At 38.1% G+C, this 12,699-nt stretch overlaps 1 protein-coding gene across 2 annotated transcripts in view; it reads right to left on the reverse strand.

Moving 5' to 3' along the window:
• The window catches only part of msnb (moesin b), an 82,330-nt gene extending 69,832 nt beyond the window's left edge, over positions 1-12,498 (reverse strand). For both annotated transcript variants that reach the window (XM_084431182.1, XM_084431180.1), the window contains exon 1: positions 12,436-12,498. Coding sequence is in view for 1 of the 2 variants with exons in the window: in XM_084431180.1 (XP_084287306.1) it covers positions 12,436-12,450 (15 nt within the window). In the remaining variant the exon portion in view is untranslated. The remainder of the gene's footprint in view (positions 1-12,435) is intronic.
• Between the last annotated feature and the right edge of the window lie 201 nt (positions 12,499-12,699).

Below are 12,699 nucleotides of genomic sequence, written 5' to 3' on the forward strand. Positions count from 1 at the left end.
CAGAGCTAAATTTCTTAAGTTGATTTTTCATATCAATTTTTATTTTGGTGTTTATTTAAAATGAGAGAAATCTGATATTATTTTAATCATATCTGTTATTTAAAAGTTGAGATATCTATTTAATGATCTCACCAGCAGAAGACACTAGCCGGGTTTAAATCCCAGTTGCGCAGGTGGGGAACATTGTAACACTGCGTTACAATGTGCCCCTATTAGAGCTACGCTATTCTATTACTTTTATGAATTCTATTGAGAAACCATTTGAAAAGGGTGAATCAAGACTGAGAGTCAATGTTCAGAAATTATTAATTATCATTATGTTTTGAAGTATGCTGTATAGCTGTGTTTGTGGTGTGTTTGTCGTCAACTCAAAAATGACTTTATTTTTAATTATTAAAAAATGTCATTATTTTATATGAAAAAGTTCATAATTGTATTTTGTTTTATTTCTGCCTCTAGAATATCTTCAAGTTTTCTTTTTTGCATAATAAATTATGCCATGCCTCACTTCAGAAACTATTTGTCATTCATTTTGTTCTATAACAATCATTTACCACATTTGATTTGTATTTTGTTTGTTACAACCGGACATATAAACTATTGTCATGCTAGTCAAGTTCATTTTATTTGTATAGTGTTTTCCACAATACGTGTTGTTTTAAAGTAGATTTATAGAAATTCATGATATTAATATTTATATTACCTCCACACTGAACAGTTTGGTGCTAGGATAGTTTAAACATGGTGATAATATAAACAATGAAGCAGTTGAGATTTGCAAAAAGCCTATATATCGCTTTGAGTGTACTTTGTGGGTAGTTGGATTTACATATTTTAGCGTTATGGAGGATCATTTGACATGACTGTAAGGTTTTGTTATAGCAATATGGCTTAGTGATAACCTAATTGCTATTTGGTGATGTGTATCACTAGCTATGTTTCCATCTATATATTTTTATTCATATATTGGAATGTACACCAAACATCAAGATGCATAAAATCTTAAAATGAATAAAAATAAATGCACTCAATAAAGGAGGATAATTTTTTGCTTATCCGATAAGAAGACCATAAATAAATCCATAAATAAACCATGAGACCAAATAAATTTCTCTATGCGCAACAAAAAACAACAAAAAAAAACTGCCAAGTCCACAATACAGGATTTTAGTCAATGGATGGAAGTCAATGGGCTTGCAGACAGGTTGGGCTATGGGCAAATCAGCATTCGCCAATATTTACTGTATGTGTGAACTACTCAACAACGCATCAAAGAGGCTCGCTGACGCCTCGCCAACACCTCACAAACGGCAGACAAATATCTAGCATAATAAATATCCGGAGCTGTTGGCCGACTCGACATCATGTGGTGTCAAGTGTCGTGACGAGCTACAGCCAATGAGAGAGTAAGGCATAGGTTGAGGTAAACGGAGGAAAAACAGCAGCAGCAACTTTTTCATTATAAACATGTTTTACTCACCTCCAACTCTCTCTGTATCACAGACAATCCCTGCTGCCCATGTGTGCTGATATATTCTTTTACACATATTCTTTTTTTCTTTTTTCTGGGTTTTTCAGAACAGGTCATTGTGCAAACAGCTTGTAGGGCTAATTTCTTCCCGACATCCATTTTCAAATTAACGACTCCTGTTTTGCGCGTTGTTTCGCATCATTTCACTTCTTGCATGTGTTTTCAAGATAAAACGTGGTTTTGGGCCCGGATGGAGTCGTTGGGTGACAGAGCTGTTGTCAGCTTGTGTAGTGTGTGACCCCCCTGTTGTGGATAATTTACGTAGTGTCACATAGTGTTAACACCACAGCGACTTCAATTCCAGACAGCAAGTCATGTAGTCTGAACAGCACAGCATAATAGATGATAACTAGAAATGCACTGATTGCAATTTTCTTGGCCGATTTCAGATTTTTTTTGTAAGTGTGACGGCAAAGGAGAAGTGCTCACTAACATAGATTTAGACAGATTTGTGAACAATATTTGAGTGAAATAGGCCTTTTGTCTACTTAGAAAAAGTCTTAGATCTTTGAGTTCAGCTCATGAAAAATGGGGGCAAAAACAAAAGTGTTGCGTTTATAATTTTGTTCAGTGTAGTTTAAAAACAGGTGCTACAGCGGTGGCTGTTACTGGCTATTTAAATCTAGCGGGTTTGGTGTCTCGTGTCGCAGATACAGTGACGCTGGTAGTGACCAAAGATTGACTGACCAATCAATGATCTGCAGTGTTTTCACGTCACATTTTAGTATCGGTACGGTACGCATGAAACCTCAACAGAGGTGGTACCATTTAAAGCGAGCCAAAGCGAGCCGTACTGTACAGTACCGTACCATGCAGTGGAAAAGCACCAAAGTGAGCCGTACCGTACCATGCAGTGGAAAAGCGCCAAAGCGTGTCGTGCCGTACCATGCCATACCGTACCATGCAGTGGAAAAGTGCCATAAGTCTACTCTGCTAGACTGTTCTGTATTTAGACTCTTATCTGTTAGATATACTTTCTTAGATGTTCTCCATCGTCTGCTCTATTGCCCGTGTTTAATTCATTTTGTTATGTCTAACCTGAATTGCCTGTCAATATCCAAACCTTTCAATAAACCTTCTCGTGACAACAATACTGCTGTAACTTCATTATCAAAAACAGTTCAAAATCCACTTGTCTCAAAAAAAAAAGAATGCATCTCAGTAGCCTACTGCCAGCAGAGGTCTCTGTTATCACAGGTGTGACCATTATTTCCCATAGAGGTACAAATCAATTGCTGGTTAGTTGCTTTTGTACATGTAGGCTTATTACTGAAACCTGTTATCAGTTCATCATGTGCTTTATTTTTGAATGTCATTGACAAAATGCAAACAAATCATAAGAATGTTTATGATCTAATCTCTAATGTTTTATGCATTGTATCCATAATTCTTTTCTAAAAGCAGTATTCTAATGTTTTAACTTATCTCCATTTTATTTCTTCTGCCCTCAGCTTATGTTTTTCTTATTTTGTTTTGGCAGAGAGCTAAACAAAGACCCAGTAAAGGTCGTAGATGGAAGTCAGGGTCAAACTCTCTTTACTGAAGACCAATTTGTGAAACTGTAACACAAATGAACAATGAAATTGAAAAAAAATACTATCTCTTACAAAGTTAGTCACTTCACATAGCTCAAAACAATATGTAAGATACACTCAAATGTAAGATGCATATAAATCACCTTTATTTAACTTAGAATGTAGCAATGTTGAGATAAGTAAACAATCTAGCATCACAATTATGTGCCCCGAGTTACATTTAGCAAGTCACATGTCAAAAGTCCATTCTTTTCACTGCAGCATCAGTGATTTCTTCCCCTGCTCCCCGCAGGAGCCCCTTCGTTTTCTCTTAGCTTCAACAAGAGATTCATCCCACGAGCCGCCCTGTATTCCCCCACAGCGACTTCAGCAAAATATTCTAATAGCCTCGGGTTCGAGACTTCTCCAAGGACAGCAAGCCAAGTTAGTTTACTATTAACCTTTAAGGCTGAATGGGCAGGCGAACTAGTGAACCTATATTTTTAGATTTATGAGCTAGATCCTGGTTTCTGTAAAAAGTTGATGAAGACTAATTTATTCAATGTATATCTTTTAAGACATGTAAGACATTCGCAGGTTAATTTGCAAAAACGTAAATGTAAGAAACTTATCCAAGATGATGACAATGATTACTATTTAACAGAAGTTATGATTACAAATTACTTTATTTTAAGGTTTTTTTTATCCGTCGGGATGATAGAATTGACGTCATTACGTGATGACATAAAAGAACGGGTGAACCATTTTTTTTAACCGGTTCATTGAAATAAACTGTCTGAAAGAACCGGTTCGCGGAAAAGAACCAGACTTCCCATCACTAAAAAGTGACAGATTTCTAGACCACTAGGTGTCACTATTAACAAAGTAAACTATAATATAACTAAGACCAAGATACTCCCCACCTGACATAAACAGATGGCACACCAAAAACACCAGCCGTTTTTACAATGGGCACGTTTGCTGTGGTCCGAGTCCGAGCATGATCAACCTTTCTAACTTAGCCGTCCTCACTTGGATAGGTTTTAGTTATGATCCCAACTGGCCAGTCATTTCTTTTCTCCCACACATCTTTCAGAAGAACAACATCTCCATTCTGTAGGTTTGGCTTAGCTGTGCGCCACTTGCAACATCCTTAAAGTCCACTCAAATACTCATTCTTCCATCTTCCCCAGAAGACATTGGCTAAATACTGAACACAACAACTGAGCTATGCATAGGTTGTGATTTTCAAATTGGCCAGGTGGTACTGGAGTTGCTCCAACTTTCTACATGAGCAGCATTCCTGGTGTTAGTATCATTGGTTGTTCTGGATCATTGGAGACTGCATTTAAGGAGACTTTGAAGAGGAATTGCAAGTTGGCCGATGTATCGCCCTCTGTGGCTACCGAAGATTTTACGGTTTTCCAAAACTCTGAGGCTTTTGAGAAGAAACTTGCAGAAGTTGGCCTAAAAGATACAGACATCAAGTTGTGCCAAGTTGGCCTCTCTACTAAAAAGGATTTGCTTTTAGTTAGCTATAATGACATCATCTCGAAACATGCTTTGGATTGTGGTGTGGCAAAAGGCTTCTCTCATTGCAATCTGATGGATGAATGACCATTTCACCTTCCTTACCTTACTCCACCAGCTCATTACCAAAAACTAAGGCAGGTCTTGACAGAAATGGAGGATCAGGCCATAATAAGCAAATCCACCAGCGAGTTTGCATCACCACTGGTAATGGTATGGAAAAAGGATGGCAGTTTGAGAATTTGCACCAACTTCAGGTGGCTCAATGCCAGGACTCTAAAAGATGCACACCCTGTCTGGCGTCTCTGGGCGGAAAATGTCTATTTAGCACCTGATCGATTGCTACTGTCTGCCTTGCTGCTAGTTTGCGTCTGTATGCTCCGTACAGCTTTCTGCTTTGAATATCTATTTACTATCATTCCTTGTTGTTTATATTTAACTTATTCTTACTCATCAACATATATTAGATATTGTCTAATATTGCCTGTTGAGAAGTTTTTGTGTCCCTAAGCTGCAAGGTGCAAAGCATGTGCCACACCCCTCTTAGCCTGTTAATTTCCCTATTAACCTCTAGCTCCAGCTATGTACTGTGCAGAGGACTGAGTTTTTATCCTTTCTTTGTTTTTTCCTGCGTGTGCGTAATTGACCATGTAAGTGCCTTTTTTGATACTTAAATATTATTCTGTATTTCTTAAGTTTGTCCTAAATGTGTGTTTTATGCTTGCTATATTTCCTGCCTAGGCATGTTCTTTAGTTATTTAGATTTGTATTTGATGAGCTTATAGTATGAGTAGATGGCCTCATGTATTGTTTAAATTACTTTATTTCCTGTGAATTCAATCTGATCTGGCATTGTTTATTGCAGACACACTCTGTCAGTTCAAATCTAGACTAAAAACACATCTCTTTGGGCTAGCATACACATAACACATTATAGTCTTCTATAATTAAATAATCCTGATGTATTTGTTACATCATAATAAGGATGGCGTCTACGCTAATATTAGTCTCTCTGTTTATCAAAGGTTTACCGCAGTTCACCGGATCCAGGCCGTATCCAGATCTGATGAAGGACCTGAGCCTGGACACGATGACAATGCAGTCCTGAAGTGTCAACCAGTCCCTCCCCTGTGAAGGCCTCCTTCCCTTCCCTTTACCTCAGTACAGATAAAATGTTGTCGGGATAATTCCGGTTCACGTGGCTACGCAGACGCGACAAAAAATGTCTGTATTATAAGGCCAGACAAGTAGTTTATTGAGGGTTGATTTGTAAAGAAGGACTACATTCCTGCGCACATATATATTCAAATGCGCATACCTTTGGACTGAACACGTAATGCTCATGTGCACGAAATCTGCATTTTCGCGGGTTGGCGTTTTAGAGGTTTGTGCAGAGATAACGGCTAATCGTTTGCACCTTGGAAGCTATTTCAGGGAGTGTGTTCTCGAGACACCAGGCACTGTTTTGTGCAGATGGGCGGCCGGAGTGTGTTAAGGGTTTTCCTGTTAGAACGGTGTTGTGTTAGCGGCCCCTAAGTTAATAACTAATGATCTTCGCAACGGAAGTCAATCAGTCAATCAAAGCTAACTTTAGCTGGACAATAACTGTATCCTAGAGCTGTTGTAAAGCCTAAACAATCTGTTATGGTAATTTCCTATTATCACTGTAAAGCTGCTCTAAAACAATCCATATTGTTAAAAGCGCTATATAAATGAAGGTGACTTGACTTGACTTGACTATTGTAAACTAAAACACTGTATTTCTATTCTTTTGTAGAAACCACACACACATACAATACCTGCTTGGATGTAAAATAAAGACCTTGATACCTGAGTGACAACCCCATTGGCTTCAAGCTAGCTACCTAAGCATCCCCTTACTCCTTTTCATTGCCTATCACATTAATCTGACATTTCTAGCTTTTATCTAAATCGTTAGTATCTCGCTAGCCTGTCAACCTGCCTTCCGTGCTTGCCGTCTCATGCACGCTCGCGCCTTTTACAAGTCAAGTCAAGTCATCTTCATTTATATAGCGCTTTTAACAATGTAGATTGTTCCAAAGCGGCTTTACAGAGATACAAGGATAGTTTAAAGTAACAGAGATTGTTTTGGCTTTATAGCAGTTCTTGAATCAAGTTATTTTCCAGCTAAAGTTAATTTGATTGATTCACTTCTGTCGCAACGATCATTAGTTATTAACTTAGGGGCCGCTAACACAACACCGTTTTAACAGGAAACTCTACACAGACTTTAAACGCGAAACCTGTGAGAACGCTGATGGCGTGCACATGCGTATTATGAGTTCAGTCTATTGGTATGCACGTTTGAATATATGTGCGCAGGTTTGTAATTCCCTACAAACTAAGCCTTAAAAACTACTTGTCTGGCCTTAACATTTTGATACAGAATTGTATCACTTCGGGGTAGATACGCGAACCGAATTTTCCCGACAACGCTTTATCTGAGTGGTAAAGGGATCCTCCATAAGGAGAAACTAGTTGGCACTTTAGCACCCCGCTATGACATCAGGTCCAGGCGCAGGTCCTTCATAAGATCTGGATACAGCCTGTATCCGGCAGGCTGCGGGAAAACCTAGGGATAAAAAAAAGATGCCATTCTTCTTATGATGTAATGAGTACATCAGGATTTATGGGAAGTGTTCCTGGTTCCGGCTGACCTGATCTATGCAGCCTAACATTGAATTATAGAAGTCTATAATGTGTTATGTGTCTGCTTCCCGGACAATGGTAGGAAGACTGTTCCCAAAGTTTTGGTGCTAAATAGGAGAAGGATCTACCGCCAGCAGTCGATTTTGATATTCTAGGTATTATCAACTGGACGGAATTTTGAGATCGCAATAGACGTGAAGGACTATAATGCGTTAAGAGCTCGCTAGTACTGCGGAGCTAAACCATTTAGTGCTTTGTAAGTAATCAGCAATATTTTAAAATTTATACTATGTTTAATAGGGAGCCAATGCAGTGTTGACAGAACAGGGCTAATATGGTCATACTTCCTGGTTCTGGTAAGAACTTGAGCTGCTGCGTTTTGGACCAGCTGTAGTTTGTTTATTAAGCGTGCAGGGCAACCACCCAGTAGAGCATTACAATAATCTAGCCTTGAGGTCATGAACGCATTAACTAATTGTTCCGGATTTGTCAATGAGAGCATATGGTGTAATTTAGATATATTTTTAAGATGGAAAAATGTGGTTTTACAGATACTAGACACGTGACTTTCAAATGAAAGATTGGTATCAAAGAGCACACCCAGGTTCCTAACCGATGACGACTTAACAGAGCAGCCATCAAGTGTTAGACAGTATTCTAGGTTATTACGTGAGGAAGTTTTTCCTATTAGAATAATTAGAATCTCTGTTTTTTTCAGAATTTAGAAGTAGGAAATTACTAGTCATCCAATTTTTTATATCAGCAATGCATTCCGTTAATTTTGTGAATTGGTGGTTTTCGTTAGGTTGTGAAGAAATATAGAGCTGAGGATCATCGGCATAACAGTGAAAGCTAATTCCATGCTTCCTAATGATATCTCCTAATGGTAGCATGTACAGAGTGAACAGCAGTGGTACTAGTACTGAGCCTTGTGGTACGCCATACTGAACTTGTGATCGATAAGACATCTCTTCATTTACTGCTACAAACTGATAACGGTCAGATAAGTATGATTCAAACCATGCTAATGCAATTCCACTAATGCCAACATAATTTTCAAGTCTATTTAAAAGAATGTTGTGGTCAATAGTGCAGCACTGAGATCGAGTAACACCAATAGAGAGATACAACCACGATCGGATGATAAGAGCAAATCATTTGTAACTCTAATGAGAGCAGTCTCAGTACTATGGTACGGTCTAAATCCTGACTGAAAATCCTCGCAGATATCATTTCTTTCTAAAAAGGAACATAGTTGTGAAGATACTGCCTTTTTAGTATCTTTGACAGAAAGGGTAGATTTGAGATCGGCCAGTAATTGACTAATTCTGTAGGATCAAGTTGCATTTTTTTAACAAGCGGTTTAATCATAGCCAGCTTAAAGGTTTTTGGTACGTATCCTAGAGACAAAAATGAATTGATGATAGTAAGAAGAGGATCTATGACCTCTGGAAGCATCTCTTTCAGTAGCTTAGTCGGTATAGGGTCTAACATACATGCTGTCGGTTTAGATGATTTAATGAGTTTAGCGAATTCTTCCTCTCCTATAGCAATAAATGAATCGAAATTTTCCTTAGGGAGACTACAATGCACTCCCTGATGCAATACTGTAGTAGACTGTTGTATAGTTATAATTTTGTCCCTGATATTATCAATCTTATAAGTGAAGAAGTTCATAAAGTCATTACTGCTGTGTTGCTTGGAAATTTCCTATATATATATATACACAGGCCACCAGGGCACCATACAGACTTTATCAAAGAATTTGCTGATTTTTTTTATTTTTTATCAGAGTTAGTACTGGCTGCAGGTAAAGTCCTAATTGTTGGTGATTTTAATATACATATAGATAACAAAAAGGACGCATTGGGATTGGCATTTAGAGACATTCTGAACTCTATTGGAGTTAGACAACATGTGTCAGGACTTACTTCATTGTCGTAATCATACTCTAGGTGTAATATTATCACATGGAATCATTGTTGATGCCGTGGAAATTCTGCAGCAGAGCGATGACATCTCAGATCATTATCTAGTCTCGTGTAAACTTAATTTAGACAAGGCTGCAAAGCAGACTCCGTGTTAAAAATATGTTAGGTCTATCACTTCTGCCACTAAAGATTGCTTTATTAATAATATTCCTGATCAGTTTCATCTCCTCAGCATCCCAGATAGCTTAGAAGAACTCGATATTGTGACAGAAACTTTTGACTCTCTCTTTTCCAGCACTTTAGACACAGTTGCTCCTTTGCGCTTAAAGAAGATTAAAGAAAATAGTCCAACGCCGTGGTACAACGAGCACACTCGGGCCCTTAAAGGTGCTGTATGTAGCTTTTCTACTAAAACGAATCCTTTTTTTATTGCCTGTGTGTGAAGGGGTTGTAATCTCACATTAAAATGATCCACTTTGCGGGTTTTGCTATTATCTCTGAAAGCAAGTATTCTTATTTTTATGTGAAGGTGCCAGTGACGTCACCTGCCAGTGACGTCACCTGCATGCGCGCTCCCGAGCCTCTCGCCTCATCTAGCCTACTGACTTTGCACTCAACAGCGACGACGCTGCAACTTATGACATGGACTTATGACTTATGCAACTTATGACATGTCTGCAGAGTGTGAATTACCCCACCATAATTGGGGGGAACTGCTCCTTCACTTCTTCTATGACCATCATGGTCCACTACCATATCAATCCCCACCGTGTTCGCCAAATGCAACATGTGTTGTGCAACACACATAGCCTACAAGGTCTAAACATGCGACAAACTGATAATCAGTAGGCTAAAGAATATCTCATTGTTATTATATATCCAAAAGAGAACTGTTTTGATCAACTCCCAAAAGTTAAGGTGCACTGAAATACCATTCTAATTACTAGTAAAAGTAATACCTTTACAAGAAGCCTATTGCCTATTTCAGGGTTTTTCCTGGCTCAAAATGAGGCGGAGGTGGTAAAATCATAATAATGTATTTTAATAATAAGCTAAGTAAATGTGTATTTTTTTTGTAGATCATCATATAGCCTAATGTGTTTCCCACATTTTTTTGTTGGTGGAGCTTGGTATCTCAGGGGGGTCCGGGGGCATGCCCCCTCGTAAGAAAATTTTGTACATTTTAAAGGGATACTCCACTTTTTTCGGAAATTTGCTCATTTTACAACTCCCCCAGAGTTAAACAGATGAGTTTTACCGTTTTAGAATCCATTCAGCCGAACTCCGGGTCTGACGGTACCACTTTTAGCATAGCTTAGCATAAATCATTGATTCAGACGAGTCCAGTAGCATTTCTTTCAAAATGACCAAAGAGTTTCAATATTTTTCCTATTTAAAACTTGACTCTTCTGTAGTTAAACCGTGTACTAAGATCGACGGAAAATGAAAAGTTGCGATTTTCTAAGCCTATATGGCTAGGAACTACTCTCATTCCGGCGTAATAATCAAGGAACTGTGCGGCCGTACCATGGGTGCAGCAGGCGTAGTGATATGACGCAGCGCCTAAAAATAGTCCCCAGCTCGGTAACTTCTTCCAACGTGACCGGGACTAAGTTTGTCTAACCTATTAGACCTATTTTCAGGCGCTGCGTCATATCACTACGCCTGCTGCACCCATGGTACGGCCGCACAGTTCCTTGATTATTACGCCGGAATGAGAGTAGTTCCTAGTCATATAGGCTTAGAAAAATCGCAACTTTTCATTTTCCGTCGATCTTAGTACACGGTTTAACTACAGAAGAGTCAAGTTTTAAATAGGAAAAATATTGAAACTCTTTGGTCATTTTGAAAGAAATGCTACTGGACTCGTCTGAATCAATGATTTATGCTAAGCTATGCTAAAAGTGGTACCGTCAGACCCGGAGTTCGGCTGAATGGATTCTAAAACGGTAAAACTCAACTGTTTAACTCTGGGGGAGTTGTAAAATGAGCATATTTCCGAAAAAAGTGGAGTATCCCTTTAAAGATAAATTCATTAATCTGGTGCACTTTGAGTCACCCGAATCCACTATTAAAAATAAATAATCCACCCACAAATCCGCCTATATTCTTTGATTTAGATATCTGCATCTGATCATCATATTACAATTATTCAAATTCTTAGTGTTAAGCATGATAATATGGTAACATCACACTGAAGTAGGCTGATTTAAAATGAACATTTATTTAAAATAAAAGTTCTTCTTTTGGCAAAATTACATTTCCTTAATAGCCTAAACAGAGGTTTTACTCCCTTCAAGCTTAAATTGTCAATGTTTCATTACATCACTGTTTGAAAACACTCAGAATAATTTTTTGGTACCTTTATAAAGGGCATTTTCCCCTAATTTTATTAAATGTATGCTCCATCTTTCATTTCAAATTCTTAAATTTGATAAATATATTCAATTAAAATAATTAGACACTAGGCTGTTACCAATAAAATTAAATAATTTACATCGAAAACGTATAACTGTATTAAATTAGATTATTTTAAACATTTTTGAATATACAAATAAGGAATGTTGAAAAGAATAATACTTTATGAAACTAGCGTGTTATCATTCAACGTTGACACTTGCTTAAGAAGTTGAAGTCGTTCTCTATCTCCGTTGCTTCTAGCCACGGTGGTTAAAAATGGTACGGTCCACAATAGGGGTGTCTGAAATCGCTTTACATTAAAATGTTCCTACAGTGAAAATAGGAGTTGACTTGTATTGTAACTGTAATTATATTTTTTCACAACATCAGAAAAATTATCTGACCCCCCCAAAACTGATATTTCTGTCCCTTTGGGGGCTGAATTAACATCCCTGTAATTCGAACTATGCATGTCTGATAACACTAAGAGTCAACCAACCTGCTCCCAGCACAACACGTCACAGACTCCAACACAAACTCCCCATATTGATAAAAAACAAAAAAAACAATAAAAGTTTTTTTCTGCTGAAGCTCGTATTAAAGGCCAAACTTGAATAGGATGATCTTCGGGTGAAAAAAACACGGATCAACATCGGCAGGGCATCTGAATCATGGAGAAACCTTATCTACAAACCTAGAATGTACATTTCCTGAAGAAAATGTGAAGTAGTGCTTGCAGTGGCAAAATTCGGCACGGTTGATAGGGTTCCATACTTATCATGGTACGAGCATGGAGCATTAGTTCAATGTCAAGCTGATAAAAGTAGCCTATTATTGTAACGTTGCAGTGGGAGTTTACCTGAGTTTCCAGCATGTTGTGGGATGCTTTCTCCGGTGTGTTGCGTGACGCGTCTCAGTCTGGCCAGTGTTACAATATATTCGGTTACTGAAATATTTGGTTCCAATGGGTGGAGCTATCATGAATATTTACGATACCATAGCGTGGGCGGGGCGACAAATACAAGCGAGTGGAACAGAAATTATTAGCGTGAGCACCTCGTTTTGTTTTATGGATTATTTATTTCAAACAGGTAATAAAGTTGAACGAAGTTAAGCTTAAACT

This window comes from Rutilus rutilus (genome assembly GCF_951802725.1).
Source record: "Rutilus rutilus genome assembly, chromosome: 14".
NCBI lineage: Eukaryota > Metazoa > Chordata > Actinopteri > Cypriniformes > Leuciscidae > Rutilus > Rutilus rutilus.